Below are 18,593 nucleotides of genomic sequence, written 5' to 3' on the forward strand. Positions count from 1 at the left end.
TTCTGTGTTTAATGACTCCCTCAACCACAGTCCTCACCTGCACCCCCCCTGTTCCCGAGGGCTTTCTGCCCTCCCCACCCACGAGGCTTAGATCCTGGGTCCCACCACATCAGTACTCACTGCCCACACACTGCATGCCCTCCTCTCTCTACTCCCCTCTCCTGTCCAGGAAAGAACCATCCTGGATGAACACAACTAACCTTCTCCCCATGCCTGTACCCAGAGAGTTAAGAGCTACTGGGACACTCCTATGGGTGGCTAGAGGGCATGGCCACGAATCCCCCATCTCTCGTCTACCCTGCGTGGTGTCCTCTGCGTTTTGTCCCGTCTTTCTTCTGCTTTCCCCAGTGTGCACAGAACACTTGGAGTCCTCAAATTCCTGCCTCATTCTCTTCCAATTGGCCTTACTCCCTTCCTCTTGACAGAACTGAAACATGATCAGTCTCTCAATTAAAATTGGAACAACTACTTTTAATGTGGCCATTTTAGTGAGGAGTTTCATTTCAGGGCATTTATACATGAAATACTTTTTTCCTGGTAACTGCCATCCGTTCCGTTGTGTTGAATCCTCCTTTTCCTGAGGGTAGGGAGATCTATTGGTCATGTCGAGTTTCCCTTTGATATCCACCAGGCTTGCTGGGTGAGTAAGACAGCCTCATTCTGGTTTCTAAGACTGTTTGTTTAAAATCTTCAGTCCCAACAATTGATCCAAGCCTGCTTTCTGCTCTTCCTGTCACATGCAGGCTCCATGGTGAGTCCAGCAGCTCTGAGTTAGAGGCCACAGTCCCCTCTCACAGCCCCTGCTCCACCTCCCCCAGTGTTTTGCTGAGCCCATCACTCTTTCCCACTAGAACCAAGTCCCTGAATGAAAGAGCTCTCCATGTCCCTCTCCACTTCCTTTCCTCCCACACACTCCTCCGCCCACTCCATCTGGCCTTCTCCCTTGACTTCCACCAAAACGACTGTTGCCAAGGTACTCGGGGACCCCCATGCCATTAAAATCGGTCCCTGTACCACTGGATTCCACCTCACCTGCAGGGAACCACCACTGCCCTGGCTCCATTTTTTCCCAGCTTCCCCCACCTCCCCCACAGCTTTCTCACTCTTCTTGGTCAGCTCTTAGCCTTCTATCAAATTTGAAATGCTGATGCTCCCCCAGGCACCCTTCTTTCCCACTCCTTGTTCTGTCCCTGGGCCTGCTTCACATCTGTACGCTGGTAACTCCCAAGTGAACGGAAGTGGCCGGATCTGGGAGCATCAGGTCCATGTGTCTGCCGTCCACCTCAGATGTGCAATGAGATGCTTTGGGGTCCTCCATCCTCTGCATGCCATCCCTGGCCTCAGTGCCATCCTCCCTGGACCTGGTTCTTCCTCCTCCTCTGCCTTAGTGATGGCACTACCTTCACCCAGGGGACAGGCCTGCGGCTGGAAGCCAAACTGACCTCCCTTCTCCTCCTGATCCTTTCTACTTTTTTCATTAAATCACTTTCAAATCCTACTGTTTCTCTCCATCCTCACTGCAAAAAAGGGATCAAGCTAGCATTGTCTCTGCCCTGGACTTATGTGAATACCTTCTTATTTCCCCTATGTCCACCTTTTCTTTCTCTACTCCATTTTCCACACTGTAGCTGATTTTTTTTTTTTTTTTTAAATACAGTCTTGCTCTGTTGCCCAGGCTGGAGTGCAGTGGCATGATCTCGACTCACTGCAACCTCCACCTCCTGGGCTCGAGTGATTCTCCCGTCTCAGGCTCAGTATCTGGGATTACAGGCATGCACCACCATGCCCAGCTAATTTTGTACTTTTAGTAGAGATGGGGTTTTACCATGTTGGCCAGGCTGGTCTCGAACTCCTGACCTCAGGTGATCTGCCCACCTCAGCCTCCCAAAGTGCTGGGATTACAGGATTGAGCCACTGTGCCCGGCCCCTGATTTTCATTAAACAATTCAGTAGGTTCCCACTTCTCCCAGAACCAAAGTCCAAATCCTCTGTGTGGCCTGAATGGCCTCACATGGACTCACGTCTGTCCTCCTCCCCATCCAGGTCTCACTCCTCCCTCCCCTCCTCTCCCCAGCCCTCCTCCACTCTGCCACCGCCTCTCACCCAGGGCCATGAACATGGGCATTCCCAGCCTGCTGGTTCCTCCCTGCTTCTCCTGTTCCTGTCTCTGAAGCTCGGCCTTGAGATTTTTGTTCAAACAGCGCTTCCTCAAGGAAGCCCTTCCGGGCTCTCAGACTGTTCTATTCTGGCCTTTTGGAGCACTCTGGGATTCTGCTTCATAGCTTTTAACACAGCATTTTAAATTGACCATACAATGACTCACTCAGTGTCTGGCCCTTCTGCTAGAATACAGGTTCCAAGGGCTCAGTGATCAGGTCCATCTCCCTCCCTGCTCTAGGCCCACCTGCTAGCACATAGCCTTGCTCAAGGCTGCCATCAAAATTGCTCGTTGACACACCTGTCATCCCAGCACTACGGGAGGCCAAGGCATGAGAATCGCTTGAGGCCATGAGTTGGAGATCAGCCTGGGCAATATAGACCAAAAAAATTGAAAAACTAGCCAGGTGCAGTGGCTCATATCTTAATCCTAGCTACTCAGAAGGCTAAGGTGGGAGGATGGCTTGAGCTTTCCTCCAGGATGCAGGAGTTTGAGGCTGCAGAGAGTTAAGATTGCACCACCGTTGGCAGGCACCTGTAGTCCCAGCTACTCGGGAGGCTGAGGCAGGAGAATGGTGTGAACCCGGGAGGCGGAACTTGCTGTGAGCCGAGACCGCGCAGCTGCACTCCAGCCTGGGCGACAGAGACCCCATTTCTAAATAAATAGCTTGTTGAGTGAATTCCCCATAATGAAGAAATTTGCTTCCGAAACGTGATGAGGCAAAGGCACTGCAGACCCAGGTAGCACTAATGCCCAAACATCTTTCACATCTGTACATTTAGATTTTCTCCTCCTCGTCTGTGGACGGACAGCCACACACCTATCTGCTCCCTGCCATCCCTGTGGACGCCACCACCCAGTACTTCCTACCTGCTTCTTCCCTAGGGACTTCTTCCCCTCACCTCTTCATTCTCTTCACATAGCCACTGATGGACCTCTGAGCTTCCTCACCTAGTCACAGGCTTGGAGGCTGTCCTGGGAGTCCTGGTGCCTACCCCATTCCAGACCACCAAGGTGAACAGGTAAAGGTGGCTTCAAAGGAGGCCCCAAGTGGTGGACTCACACCGTCCTGGCACTGGTCGGGAAGCTGTGAGAAAGGCAGAAAAGTCCATCTCTTTCCATGGAAAAGAATGCATCGGTAGGTTTGTTTTTGAGGTTACACTCAGGGTCTCACTCTGCCTGTCTCCTGCTTGCTTCCAGTTCCCAGTGGCCCTCCCTCAACAACCATCTTGGCCTCTTCAAACAAAGTGAAAAGTGGGGATGACATCAGTGTGCTCTGCACTGTCCTGGGGGAGCCCGACGTGGAGGTGGAGTTCACGTGGATCTTCCCAGGGCAGAAGGTAAGTGCTGTACCTGCATCTTAGCACCTGCATCTCAGCCTCTGCATCTCAGCCAGCCATTTTAATTCACAGCTTTGTCCCCACCCAGTGCTACATGCCATAACTTCAGAAGTGCAAGAAACATGTGGGGCTATGTTGGGGGCCAGGGCTTGTTTGTTTTTTTTGAAGATGTTTCAGTATATTTAAAAATGAATTTTTTGTTAAGGACAGGAAATAAAAGATTGAGTTTCATTAGTCAATTTGCTCAATGTACCCTCTTCATATGCAGGGTTTTTTTTTAAACCCTTAGCTAAGAAAGGACAGTAATGCTCATTGCAGCGCCATTCACAATACCAAAGACATGGAATCAACCTAAATGCCCTTCAATGGTAGACTGGATAAAGAAAACGTAGTACATATACACCAAAGAATACTATGCAGCCATGAAAAAGAATCAGATCATGTCCTTTGCAGGAACATGAATGGAGCTGGAGGTCATTATCCTTAGCAAACTAACACAGAAACAGAAAACCAAATACCTCATGTTCTCACTTTTAAGTGGGAGCTAAATGATTAGAACACATGCACATACAGAGGGGAACACCCACTGGGGCCTACCTGGGGGTGGAGGGTGGGAGGAGGGAGAGAGGATCAGGCAAAATAACTAATGGGTACTAGGCTGAATGTTAATACCCGGGTGAGGAAAGGATCTGTGATTTCATGACATGAGTTTACCTATATAACACACTTGCACATATACCCCTGAACCTAAAATAAAAGTTAAAAAAAAAATAAAAGGACATTGGGAGGAAAGGGAAATGAAGGATCTCCCTCTTTCCTCCTGCCTCTACCTCAATCTTCAATCCCATCTTCTGGGCCAACTAGAGTCTAATCTAACCTCCTCCTGCGGTCCTTCAGTGTTCTCTTTGTTTTTAATATATTTTGTCATTTTTGATTTCAATAGGTTTTTAAGAACAGTAGGTGTCTGTTACATGAATAAGTTCCTTAGATGATTTCTGAGATTTTGGTGTATCCATCGCCTGAGCAGTGTACACGGTAGCCAATGTATAGGCTTTTATCTCTCACCCCCCACAACCCTTTCCCCTGAATCCCCAAAGTTCATTGTGTCATTCTTATGTCTTTGCATCCTCAGAGCTTAGCTCGCATTTAACAGTGAGAACATACCATGTTTGGTTTTCCATTTGTGAATTACTTCAATTAGAATAATGGTCTCCATCCAGGTTGCTGCAAATGCCATTATTTCATTCCTTTTTATGGCTGAGTAGTATTCCATGGTATATATACTACATTTCTTTGTCCACTCATTGATTGATGGGCATTTGAGCTGGTTCCATATTTTTGCACTTGTGAATTGTACTGCTGTAAACATGTGTACAAATATCTTTTTCATATAATGACTTCTTTTTCTCTGGGTAGATACCCAGTAATGGGATTGCTGGATCAAACGGTGGTTCTACTTTTAGTTCTTTAAGGAATCTCCACAGTTTTCCATAGTGGTTGTACTAGTTTACATTCCCACCAGCAGTGTAACAGTGTTGCCTTTTCACCACATCCATGCCAACATCGATTATTTTTTAATTTTTAAATTATGGCCATTCTTGCAGGAATAAGGTGGTATCACATTGTGATTTTGATTTGCATTTCCCTAATCATTAGTGATGTTGAGTACTTTTTCATATGTTTGTTGGACTTTGGTGTATCTTTTGAAAATTGTCTATTCATGTCCTAAGCCCAATTTTTGATGGGATTGTTATTTTCTTGCTGATTTGTTTGAGTTCCTTGTAGATTCTGGGTGTTAGTCCTTTTTCAGATGTATAGATTGCAAAAATTTTCTCCCACTCTGTGGGTTGTCTGTTTATTCTACTGATTATTTCTTTTGCTGTGCAGAAGCTTTTTAGTTTAATTAAGCCCCATCTATTTATCTTTGTTTTTGTTGCATTTGCTTTTTGGTTCTTGGTCATGAACTCTTTGCCTAAGCCAATGTCTAGAAAGGTTTTTCCACTCTTATCTTCTAGAATTTTTATGGTGTCAGGTCTTAGATTTAAGTATTTCATCCATCTTGAGTTGACTTTTGTATAGGGTGAAAGATAAGGATTCAGTTTTATTCATCTACATTTGGCTTGCCAATTATCCCAGCACCATTTGGTGAATAGGGTGTCCTTTCCCCATTTTATGCTTTTGTTTGCTTTGTCAAAGATCATTGTCAGTATTTGGGTTTATTTCTGGGTTCTCTATTCTGTTCCACTGGTCTATGTGTTATTTTTATACCAGTACCACGCTGTTTTGGTGACTGTGGCCTTATAGTATAGTTTGAAGTCAGGTAATGTGATGCTTCTAGATTTGTTTTTTTTTTTTTTTTTTTTTTTTTTTTTGCTTAGTCTTGTTTTGGCTATGCAGACTCTTTTTTGGTTCCATATGAATTTTAGGATTTTTTCTTCTAGTTGTGTGAAGAATGGTGGCGGTATTTTGGTGGGAATTGCATTGAATCTGTGGATTGCTTTTGGCAGTATGGTCATTTTCACTATATTGATTCTACCCATCCATGAGCACGCAATGTGTTTCCATTTGTTTGTGTCATCTATGATTTCTTTCAGCAGTGTTTTGTAGTTTTCCTTGTAGAGGTCTTTCACCTCCTGAATTAGGTATATTTCTGAGTATATATATTTTTTGCAGCTATTATAAAAGGGGTTGAGTTATTGATTTGATTCTCAGCTTGGTCGCTGTTGGTGTATAGCAGAGCTACTGATTTGTTTACATTAATTTTGTATCCTGAAACTTTGCTAAATTCATTTATCAGTTCTAGCAGCTTTTTGGAGGAGTCTTTAGGGTTTTCTAGGTATATGATTATATCATCAGCAAACAGCGACAGTTTGACTTCTCTTTATCGATTTGGATGCCCTTTATTTCTTTCTCTTGTCTGATTGCTCTGGCGAGGACTTCCAGTACTTTGTTGAATTAAAGTGGGCATCCTTGTCTTGTTGCAGTTCTCAGGGGAAATGCTTTCAACTTTTTCCCATTCAGTATAGACGGTTTTCATTACCTTAAGGTATGTCCCTTGTATGCTGATTTTGCTGACGGTTTTAATCATAAAGGGATGCTGGATTTTGTCAAATGTTTTTTGTGTGTCTGTTGAGATGATCATGTGATGTGTTGTTTTTAATTCTATGTGGTGTATCTCATTAATGTCTTCTGTATGTTAAACCACCCCAGTATGAAACCCATTTGATCATGGTGGACTATCTTTTTGATACGCTGTTGGATTTGGTTAGCTAGTATTTTGTTAAGGATTTTTGCATCTATATTCATCAAACATGTTGGTCTACAGTTTTCTCTTTTTTGTTATGTCCTTTCCTGGTTTTGGTATTAGGGTGATACTGGCTTCACAGAATGATTTAGGGAGGATTCCTTCTTTCTCTATCTTGTCAAATAATGTTGATAGGATTGATAGCAGTTCTTAGAATGTCTGATAGAATTCATTTGTGAATCCATCTGGTTCTGGGCTTATTTTTGTTGGCAGTTTTTTAAATTACCATTTCAATCTCACTGCTTGTTATTGGTCTGTTCAGAGTTTCTCTTTCTTCCTGGTTTAATGTAGGAGGGTGGTATAATTCCAGGAATTTATCCATCCCTTCTAGGTTTTCTAGCTTGAGTATGTAAAGGTGTTCACAGTAGCCTTGAATGATCTTTTGCATTTCTGTGGTATTGGTTGTAATATCTCCTGTTTCATTTCTAATTGAGCTTATTTGGATCTTCTTGGTTAATTTTATTAATAGTCTATCAGTTTTATTTATCTTTTCAAAGAATCAGCTTTTTGTTTATCTTTTGTATTTTTTTGGTTCAATTTCATTCAGTTCTGCTCAGATCTTTATTTATTTTCTTCTGCTGTGTTTGGGTTTGGTTTGTTCTGGTTTTTCCAGTCCTTGAGGTGCGACCTTAGATTGTCTGTTTGTGCTCTTTCAGACTTTTTGATGTAGTCATTTAATGCTATGAACTTTCCTCTTAGCACTGCCTTTGCTGTATACCAGAGGTTTTGATAGGTTGTGCTACTATTTTCATTCAGTTCAAATAATTTTTTAACTTTCATTGTGATTTCATTCTTGACCCAGTGATCATTCAGGAGCAGGTTATTTAATTTCCATGTGTTTGTATGTTTTGAGGGTTCCTTTTGGGATTGAGTTCCAATTTTATTCCACTGTGGTCTGAGGGAGTACTTGATATAATTTCAGTTTTCTTAAATTTATTGAGACTTGTTTTGTGGCTCATGATATGGTCTATCTTGGAGAATGTTCCATGTGCTGATGAACAGAATGTATATTCTGCAGTTGTTGGGTCGAATGTTCTGTAAATAGCCCTTAAGTCCATTTGTTCTAGGTTATAGTATAAATCCATTGTTTCTTTGTTGATGTTCTGTCTTGATTACCTATCTATTGCTGACAGTGGAGTACTGAAGTTCCCCACTATTACTGTGTTGCAGTCTAGCTCATTTCTTAGGTCTAATAGTAATTGTTTTATAAATTTGGGAGCTCTGGCATTAGGTGCATATATATATTATATATATATATTATATATATATAATATATAAAATATATATATTATATATATATAATATATAATATATATATTATATATAATATATAAAATATATATATTATATATATATTATATATAATATATAATATATATTATATATAATATATAAAATATATTATATATAATATATAAAAAATATATATTATATATATAATATATATCATATATATAATATATAATATATATATCATATATAATATATAAAATATATATCTTATATATAAAATATATATATTATATATCTAATATATAAATATATATATTATATATAATATATATATTATATATAATATAATATATATATTATATATAATATATGTATTATAATATATATTATATGTATTATAATATATATTATATATGTATTATATATATAATATATATATATATAAAATTGTGATATTTTCCTGTTGGGCAAGTCCTTTTATCATTACATAATGTCCCTCTTTGTCTTTTTTAACTGCTGTTTCTTTAAAGTTTGTTCTGTCTGATATAAGAACAGCTACTCCTCTATAAGACAGGCCTGCACCTATAATCCCAGCTACTAAGGAGGCTGAGGCACAAGAATCACTTGAACCTGGGAGGTGGAGGTTGCAGTGAGCCAAGATTGCACCATTGCACTCCAGTCTGGGCGACAGAGTGAGACTCCGTCTCAAAAAAAACAAAACAAACAAAAAGAATAGCTACTCCTGCTCACTTTGGTGTCCCTTTGCATGGAATATCTTTTCCCAGCCCTTTACCATAAGTTTATGTTAGTCCTATTTGTTAGGTGAGTCTCTTCAAAACAGCAGATACTTGGTTGGTGACTTCTTACCCATTCTGCCATTCTGTATCTTTTAAATGGAGCATTTTTTAGGCCATTTACATTCAACAGTAGTATTGAGATGTGAGGTACTATTCTATTCATCGTGCTATTTGTTGCCTGAATACCTTGGTTTTTATTTATTGTGTTTTTGTTTTATAGGTCCTATGAGATTTATGCTTTAAGAAGGTTCTATTTTGGTGTATTTCAAGGATTTGTTTCAATATTTAGAGCTCCTTTTAGCATTTCTTGTAGTGCTGAGTTTGTAGTGGTGAATTTTCTCAGCATTTGTTTGTCTGAAAAAGACTGTATCTCTCCTTCATTTATGAAGCTTAGTTTTGTTGTACACAAAATTCTTGGCTGATGATTCTTTTGTTTAAGGAGGCCGAAGGTAGGGCCTCAATTTCTTCTAGCTTGTAGGGTTTCTGCTGAGGAATCTGTTGTTAATCTGACATGTTTTCCTTTATAAGTTACCTGGTGCTTTTGCCTCACAGCTCTTAAGATTCTTTCATTCGTCTTGACTTTAGATAACCTGATGACTATGTGCCTAGGTGATGATCTTTTTGCGATGAATTTCTCAGGTGTTCTTTCAGCTTCTTGTATTCAGATGTGTAGCTCTCTAGCAAGGCCGGGGAAGTTTTCTTTGATTGTTCCCTCAAATATGTCTTTCAAACTTTTAGATTTCTCTTCTTCCCCAGGAACACCAATTATTCTTAGGTTTGGTTGTTTAATATAATCCCAAACTTCTTGGAGGCTTTGTTCATTCTTTTAAATTCTTTTTTCTTTGTCTTTGTTTGATTGGGTTAGTCCAAAAATCTGATGTTCGCGTTCTGAAGTTCTTTGTTCTGGTTGTTCAGTTCTATTGCTGAGACTTTCCAATGTATTTTGCATTTCTCTAAGTGTGTTCTTCATTTCCAGAAATTATGATTGTTTTATATTTTTGCTGTCTATTTCACTGAAGATTTTTCCCTTCATATCCTGTGTCTTTTTTGATTTAATTAAGTTGGAGTTCACCTTTCTCTGATGCCTCCTTGAGTAGCTTAATAACTGACCTTCTGAATTCTTTTTCTGGCACTTCAGGGATTTCTTTTTGGTTTGGATCAATTGCTGGTGAGCTAGTGTGATCTTCTGGGGTGTTAAAGAAACTTGTTTTGAAATATCAGAATTGTTTTACTGGTTCCTTCTCATTTGGGTAGACTATGGTAGAGGGAAGATTTGGGGCTCAAGTGCTGCTCTTCATATTCTTTTGTCCCATGGGGTGCTGTCTTGATACAGTGCTCTCCCCCTTCCCCTATGTGTGGGGCTTCCTGAGAGCCAAACTGCAGTGATTGTTATTTCTCTTCTGTATCTAGCCACCCAGCAGAGTTACTGGGCTCTGGGCTGGTACTGGGTAGTGCCTGTACAGAGTCCTTTGATGTCTCAGGTGTCTCAGCCATGGATGCCAGCACCTGCTGATGGAGGTGGCAGGGGAGTGAAATGGATGAACTCTGTGAGGGTCCTTAGTTGTAGTTTTGTTTATTGCACTAGTTTTGTGTTGGTCTTCTGCCAGGAGGTGGCACTTTAAAGAGAGCATTAGCTGCAGTAGTATAGGGAGGATCAGGTGCTGGGCAGGACCCTAGAGCTCCCAAGAGATTATGTCCTTTGTCTTCGGCTACCAGGGTGGGTAGAAAAAGACCATTAGTTGGGGGTGGGCTAGGTGTGTCTGAGCTCAGACACTCTCCTTGGGCAGGTCTTGCTATGGCTGCTGTTGGGATTGGGGGTATGGTTCTCAGGCCAATGGGGTTATGTTCCTCAGGGGATTATGGCTGCTCTGCTGTGTCATGCAGGTCACCAGGGAAGTGGGGGAAAGCCAGCAGTTACAGGCCTCACCCGGCTCCCATGTAGCCCAAAGGGCCAGTCTCACTCCCTCTGTCCCTGCCAACAGCACCAAGTTTGTTTCTAGGCAGTGGATGAGCAGGGTTGAGAACTTGCCCCAGGCTACCAGCCTCTCAGCTAAGAAAGCAAACAGGGCTTTCAGATTTCACATCTCCTACCTGCCATGGTTTCTGTGCTGTGTCTGCACTCCTGCTTCACCCCCTCACCCGAGTTCTGTCCAGGAAACTTTGTGTTTGGTCAAAATTGTTACAAAGTTCAGCTAGAAGTTTCCTTCTCCCTGTGGTCTTTTCCCAGTTTCTCTGGTAGCCCTCTCCAAGGATCTCTGTGAGACAAAGTCAGAAATGGCTTCCTTGGGGACTGAGAGAGCCCATAGCGCTCTTTCTGCTGCTTCTTTGTACCCCTGTGTTTCACTTGGTTAGAGTGTTCTCTATACAAGCTGTGCCCATGGCAAGCTGCTCTGAGCAGACATCCACCAAGTGGGCATAAACCATGCCAAAAAGGTGCTGTGAGGCCAGAGATAATTTTAAAGTAGACTTCTCATAAAAGCAATTGCAGCATATTTAGCCCTTGTACATGTTCTGCTTGCTAAAATAACAGCTCTGCTACCAGCACGGAATAATCCCTTTGTTGCCAGAAGAGATTTGGCCTCCACGAGACACATTCAGTAGCTGACATCCTTCTGGCCTACGGGCTGTGATTGGTAGAAAATAACTGTCTCTGGGGTATAGTGTTTTCCGGCATCCTGGTACCAGGCACTTGATTATCAAACGTGTCGGTCATACTTACAGGACATTGATGATTTTCAATAGAGGTCCCCCCCCCCCACATTGCTATTTGGTATTTTATGAGAAAAGGTATTCACTTAGTAATATATTAGTTCTGTTAAATGAATTCAGAAAATGCTATGTTCTTATCACCAGAGTTGGCTGGACATCTCAAAAGTGACCATCGCACTTTCTAGAAATAGGGGTCCTGTCGTAGTACATTATCTTACCCATCCTTGGTACAACTTTTCTCCCACTAGAGTCCTAAGGCACATTGGCCTAATCATACTTCTCCCTCTCCCAAATCTGAGCAATTGGGAGCTCTTAGTCATTTATACAGTGGGTGCTTTTTCAGGTGACTGACTTTCAGTTCTGTAGGTAAGAACCACTTAGCTAGGAAAAGAAAGTGGGCAATGTGAAGAACGGGACCAGTGGAAAATTTTGTCCCTGCTTATGCTTAATACCAGTTCCACTTCCTTGGAGTTCTAAAAGCATACATTTTAGACTAAGTAAAACCTTACAGAAGAAAAGGGCAGAAAGACAGTGCCAAACAATGTAATGAAATTCAAGGCTGTTTGGAAAAAATGCAGCCTAAAATGATTCCAGTGTAGAAGCTTCCACAGCTTATGAGCTACGCATACTAAACAGTCTTTTATAAGCATGTGCTTTGCTCTTTGAAAGGAACACTCAACAGTGTTGGGTGAGTGGGAGCTGTTTATAGCAGCTTGTCCCTCGTGCTTCAGTCTGTGTGGGTGTCGTTAAACAGGATGAAAGGCCTGTGATGATCCAAGACACTTGGAGGTTGATCCACAGAGGACTGGGACACACCACGAGAATCTCCCAGAGTGTCATTACAGTGGAAGACTTTGAGACGATTGATGCAGGATATTACATTTGCACTGCTCAGAATCTTCAAGGACAGACCACAGTAGCTACCACTGTTGAGTTTTCCTGACTTGGAAAAGGAAGTGTAATGAACTTATGGAAAGCCCATTTGTGTACTCAGTCAGCTTTGGGGTTCCTTTTATTAGTGCTTTGCCAGAGGCTGATGTCAAGCACCAAACCCCAACCCCAGCGTCTTGTGAGTCCGACCCAGACATCCAAACTAAAAGGAAGTCATCCAGTCTATTCACAGAAGTGTTAACTTTTCTGACAGAAAGCATGATTTTGACTGCTTACCTACATACGTGTTCCTAGTTTTTATACATGTGTAAACAATTTTATATAATCATTTCTATTAAATGAGCAAGTTTTTGTAAAAAATAAAAAGTGGGATAAGTGTTTTTTAAGTTAAGTTGGCTTAAAATACATCCAGAAAGACTTGGTGGTGGTGATACGTGGTCAATACCAAGTATTCTCTTTTATATCACCACAATATGTTAGAATTTTAAAATGTACTAGATACAGTTCAACTACTGACCCACAAGCAACAACTCCAGATTCAAATGCTTAGAAATGTCATTTTGTCTTAGTAGCAACTTTAACAAATGTGAGTTAATTTATGAAGGTATTGAAAAAAATCATGTACACTTCATTTTTTTCAACTGCTGCACTCAAAGGTATAATTGTAGATTAGTCTATTCAATACCTAGAACATGTTTTTACAAGTTTAGCTTTCAATATGAAATAGATGCATAGACTAAGAACATTCAACTTTTAGACATTTTTTACCATATTCAAAAATATTTACCAAGTTTGTCCAATTTTCTTATACAGCAGAAATTGTTACAACCAGCCAAAATTTGTCAAAAACAGATAGCTTTGAATTTAGAGAAGAAGAGCTTAGCTCTAACTCCAGCTCTGTGAGCCCATGAGCAATTCTGCAGTTGCAGTGGAAATTCCTGGGAAATAAACTAAGAGGAGATACGCTCTTCACTGTGGTGTCACAGGGCTGTAAAAATGAAGAATTTGAAGAATGAAGGAGGTCAGAGGATGCAATTCTTGAGTATTCCAGCATTATTTATTTGATCAAAGTAAAATACACTTCCTATCACTACAAACTGAGCACAACTACAGTTGTCTACACATTCATATTTTTGACGTGCCAACATTTTGCATTCTACATGAAACATTTGGTTTAAACAAAATCTTAAAAATTCTCTATTTTGTTTCCCATCTTCTCTCCTGTTCTCTCCCATCCTCCGAAGATGTTTTATATTAACTGCTATGAGATTTATTTCCCAGTCACGTAATACGGAGGACGGCAGGGAACAACACAAGATTTACCATGCCGAGGGGATGAATGGCAAACCCAACTTTGGCTAATGTCATTGAGAACAACTTGGAAGCGTGAGCAGAGATATCCCATGAAGTGGCAGTGAATCTACATTTCCATTTATCAGAAGCAAACATGGAAGGTTACATACATGATAAACTATTGGAAGTTAAAGACTTAAGACACAAAATCACTAATTTAAAAGAACATGCAACATGAGTATCAACTTGCTATGTAGTGTACATGTAAATGACCCAAATATTCACCTCTAGCATCCTGAATCTCTTCTTACTACGGCAGTATTTGTACAGCCACTGAATGTAGATGAGTAAATACTGACATCGCAATGTTGACACATGCGGGGAGGGGGAGATAAAGCAACAGTTCTTCCTTCCACCTTTTCCAAAGTCTCAGGATTAGGAGAGGTAATAAGTTTTGGAAAGAAACTGAAATGCAACTTGGAGGAGAGTTGGACGAGCCACATTTTCCACTCATGGGAAAGAAGCGGGCCATTCTGCTACTTTCCCAAAGACAGAGGGACTCCTCAAAGGGTACCTGAAAAATGAGCACGATCCTCCCAGACTGTTTTCCTCTATCAATCAAATACTGCATCATTGGTACGCACTGAATCCTACCTTTCTTAATTATATTAGCCAATGACTTCCTTTTTCTCGTTCTTTATTCTAAGATTTCCCAAAATGTGTAATATCAAATCCAGGCTTTACTTTATTTGGAAAGTGGTTTCAGCACCTGGAAGATGAGCTGGCTCTGGGGCTCTGGAAAATCATATTCCTTTATCCTTGTCCCAGAGAAAAGTAGGTAGGAGGTAGAAGGTTTGCTTTTGTGGTTCTGGATGGTGGAGAAAGGTAAAAGGAAAATGAGAATAATGGGAGAGAAGAAGACCGGTTAAATCTGCAAGGATAGATCAAAGGTAAAAATAAGGCGGAAAAATCCATTGGTACTGCCCTTTTTCTTTATACAGTTTGTTTTTTAATACAAAAATTAGGGCTCTACATTTACACATAGCCTGAGAAAACAAATTATAGGATAGTGTTAGGCTCACATGGGTAAGTGAAAAATCTAGTTTCAACTGACATGGCTGAACACTGAAAAACTGCCAAGAAGTTAACCCCAAAAGATACAGAGAATGTATACACAGGGACAAGTCAAAGCTTTTCCTGTTATACCCTCTCCCTACCCTGTTACAGGGCTGAGCAGAGTTGGTGGTAGATGATCATAATTCAAGCAACTATTGCTTTTTCTTCTATGGCTTTGGCTGAAATGTATACGCTGATTATTATTTGATTAGTACATATCCAGATATATTCAGATTTTGACATTTAATACACAGCAAAGGAGGCTGCATCAGACACATGACACTCTGTGACATCCATTTCATTCACACCCCCCCACCCCCACGGTCAGACTGAAAACTCACAAGAAGGTGTCTGTGGTGAAGAACATTACAAAGGTTATAAATCTTTATCTTAATAGGGCCCTGAGAGTTTTTCCCCCTATGCTTAGGTGAAAAAGGCGATGAACAAGATGCTCTCGTTCTTTAAGTGCTTTGTGCAACAACGTCCGTGTCGATGCCGACATCTTTTTTTGGAGGAATCTTTTGGACGGAGGCAAAAGTCTTCCTCCAGAGTTCCAGTCTCAGAAGCTGAGATTCCGGCAGTGGTGACGCTCCAGTTATCCTACGGTGATCACACGTGTGCTGATATACCTCTGTGCCCATATTCCTCCTTGGGGTCAGTCCTGCAGACCTGTATCAAAATGCTTTCCGAGAGTCTGTGGACTTTGGGGAGGTGTCATCTGGGTGAAATGCTGGGGCTGGGGAAGGAGCCCGAATTCCTTGGTGACTGGAAAGGGATGGCGGAGGACGTGGGGGATCTCTTGGGGCTACACAGGTCCCCATTGTGCAGCTTCCACAGAAGCTCCTCGTTTTCCATAGAGAGTCGCTTGTTGACTTTCGACTCCTTCTCCAGCGACTCTTGCAGAACGGCCTGCTCTGTGGAAAGTTGCCTTGAAGAAAAAAAAGCCAGAAACCATGAGATCTATGTAAAAAAAAAAAACTTGAAAAATTTTAATTAGCATTTGAAACTTTAAAGTCCAAAATTATTCCTTTGGGATAAAACAGAATCCTGCACAAGGTCACAGGTATTTGGCTGGCTAAGAAACCCAAATACAGGCCGGGTGTGGTGGCTCATGCCTGTAATCCTGGCACCTTGGGAGGCCAAGCTGGGTGGATAACTTGAGGCCAGGAGTTCGAGACCAACTTGGGCAACATGGCAAAACTCCGTCTCTATTAATACAAAAATTAGCCAACCATGGTGACATGCGCCTGTAGTCCCAGCTAGCTACTCAGGAGGCTGAGGTGGGAGGATTGCTTGAGCCCAGGAGGTGGAGGCTGCAGTAAGCTAAGATCACACCACTGTACTCCAGCCTGGGCAACAAAGTGAGACCTCATCTCAAAAAAATATGTAATAATAACTGTACTTTTTGGGCAATTTCATAGTAGGCTGAGTGCCACTTTTGCAAATATTCGACATGTTTTATGACTATCTTATGTTGGGGGCTGTTTTCTATTTGGTTTTCTGTTGCTCTTTGTCTGAAAGCATTCTCAGAGGCAGCCAGAGGCCGTGGGAGCAGGCTTGCTGGCCTGGGTCTCAGTGTACAGTTCAGGCCGCTTTCGTAAAAGCATGAACTACTACAATCGTATTTTCCAGAGAGAAATCAATGCCCCTTTAACCATCTGCTTCCATCATATTTCCAGGAGGTGCACGGGTAGACCGTGTCCAGAAAGTACACCGGATGTGCAAGGGAGCGGGGAGCTTGGGAGAAACAGCACTGTTTTATGTTTACCTTGAAATTGCCATGTGCTTATCCATCCGAGCTTTTAATTCTTCATTCTCCTGCTGGAATCGCTTCAATTTGTCAACCAATGCTGTGTTGTTGTCCACCTTGGCATAAACAAGAATTCCAACATTTATACAATATTTTTTAAAAACCCTCATTTCTTAAGGCACCTCACGACACAAGCATACTTTGGAGATTTAATTAAGGAAAATGCAATACCATATTAAAATACTTACACACTAACATACTGAAAAAGATTTTAAAACAGCAAAATGGAGCAGCTGAGTATTTTTAAAACATGTATGCCAGGCCACTTAAATACTGATACAAGTGGGTAACAGATTTGTTCCAGGTCACGCTGTTTTGGAATTCTCTAAGAATTGGTGCCTCTTTCTGTTTCAATGTGAAATAAACCCTGCTAACACACTGCCCACACTTATCAAAGCTTATGTATCTTCTTACGGTGAATTTTGCTGGAAAAAAAAAAAAAAAGATTCCCACATCTGATAAAAACTGATAGGCCAACAATTCACAGTCCCTGGCAACGTTTACTATGGACTTGAACTCAGTTTCATGATAATTCTTCAGCATTTGCCTCTGAGTGGCCACACAAAGCTGCAATTTGACAGAGCTCTCAGAGCATCCCATCAAAGAAGTAACACTCCGCGAGTCTCCTCAGGTCAGCTGAAGATAGGTCTGTTCGCTTGCTGTCCTGTGCAGGCTGATCTTTCAAGACAAACAAACTCATCAGCAGAGAGATGAAAGGATAAGATGCCTGAGGACGTTTAATCACTTAACATGATGAAGACCTGATTCCATCCTCCACTCACTTTCTAAAGGTAAGGCTTTATGAAGAGGCCGTATTATAACTCGGTCAGAATTAAGTCTAAGTCCTTGTCCTTGTAGCAGGACTAACGCGCTTTGAGTAGGTTGCTTAGTTTGGAGCCCGATTGTTCTTAAGACATGCTGTTATCCAGAAGCAGCTCAGGACAAGCCGTTTGGGTTAAATCACTTTCCAGAAAAGGATTCTACGTTCAGTAGTTATGAAGGATTCCCAGATAAAACAATGTGGAAAAAAACCCTGGAATTCGAGATTGGGAGGTTTTGTCCTTCAAATATTATCTCATCCTAGGAAAACTAGTCCTGATAATGTCACAGAGCTGATTATCGGCAGTGCCAGCTTCATGGCAAAGCTGTCTTTCTTAGAAAACTTCCCGTGCTTCTAAGTCTCTTAATTTCATCAGAGGCCTGTAATTTACAAATATGAAGGGAACAGTGGGTTTCCCTCTCATTTTATCAACTCATTCTTCCACACATACACAATGCAAGGCTGATGCATATTATCAGGATACCTCTGGGGCATGGCAAGAAACAAATAGTAGATCAACAAAAATTAAATGTGTTGGTAAGTTTACAGCGAAGTCTGATTTATTGCACATGATTTTTTGAAACTTTTGATGCATGAATGGCATATGGAGCAGTCCTATTAACAGGATCATCTGAGTCATCCATGAATAACAGATTAGAAGATACCAGACTCAGTCGAACAGGACGACCTTTGGCAGGAACTGGTATGTATACTAGGTTGGGTCCATTAACAACCATGAGTTCCTTTCCTTCCTTTACAAAAATTTCCTGATAATTCAAAATGCTGTTATATCCACATAGGGGCTTGGCCATACAGAAGTCATAGTCTCCAGAAGAAAACCAAACCCCAAACCAACACAAACCAAACAGCAGAGAGGTCCCCCGTGTCCCCTACTGTCCAGGGCTGGTTTGGGTTTGAATGAGGCACTTGTAGAAGCCTGAGTCACTCATCACTGTGGGGAGAAGAGGCCAGCAGCATGCGGTAGCTGGACAGTGAGGGCGGGGATCACTTAAGCTGCCTTGCTAAGCTCTGCCAACTTGGTTAGAGTCCTGGCTGGCAGCAGCTGTATTTCAGGGCCGGGCCAAGACTGACGCTGAACACTGAACGTGCCACTCACACTGA

At 41.5% G+C, this 18,593-nt stretch overlaps 2 protein-coding genes across 12 annotated transcripts in view; one reads left to right on the forward strand and one right to left on the reverse strand.

The window, feature by feature from the left end:
* The window catches only part of PDGFRL (platelet derived growth factor receptor like), a 75,962-nt gene that overhangs the window by 52,949 nt on the left and 4,420 nt on the right, over nt 1-18,593 (forward strand). Inside the window, exons 5-6 of one of the 3 annotated variants that reach the window (XM_024251033.3) lie at nt 3,359-3,498; nt 12,296-12,812. In XM_024251033.3, coding sequence (XP_024106801.2) covers nt 3,359-3,498; nt 12,296-12,484 — 329 coding nt within the window. In that variant the 3' untranslated portion in view covers nt 12,485-12,812. Of the gene's footprint in view, nt 1-3,358; nt 3,499-12,295; nt 12,813-13,245; nt 13,486-18,593 lie in introns of those variants that run through there. The other 2 variants (XM_063726526.1, XM_054561236.2) reach the window with 2 other exon arrangements.
* Nucleotides 13,468-18,593, reverse strand: part of MTUS1 (microtubule associated scaffold protein 1) — a 160,882-nt gene continuing 155,756 nt past the window's right edge. For 8 of the 9 annotated variants that reach the window (XM_063726301.1, XM_063726302.1, XM_024250569.3 and 5 more), the window contains 2 exons: nt 16,610-16,707; nt 13,468-15,769 (listed from right to left, as the gene is read on the reverse strand). In XM_063726301.1, the coding sequence (XP_063582371.1) occupies nt 15,556-15,769; nt 16,610-16,707 (312 nt within the window). In that variant the 3' untranslated portion in view covers nt 13,468-15,555. 9 annotated transcript variants of the gene reach the window in all.

The sequence above is a fragment of the Pongo abelii genome, chromosome 7 (assembly GCF_028885655.2).
Source record: "Pongo abelii isolate AG06213 chromosome 7, NHGRI_mPonAbe1-v2.0_pri, whole genome shotgun sequence".
Classification (NCBI taxonomy): domain Eukaryota; kingdom Metazoa; phylum Chordata; class Mammalia; order Primates; family Hominidae; genus Pongo; species Pongo abelii.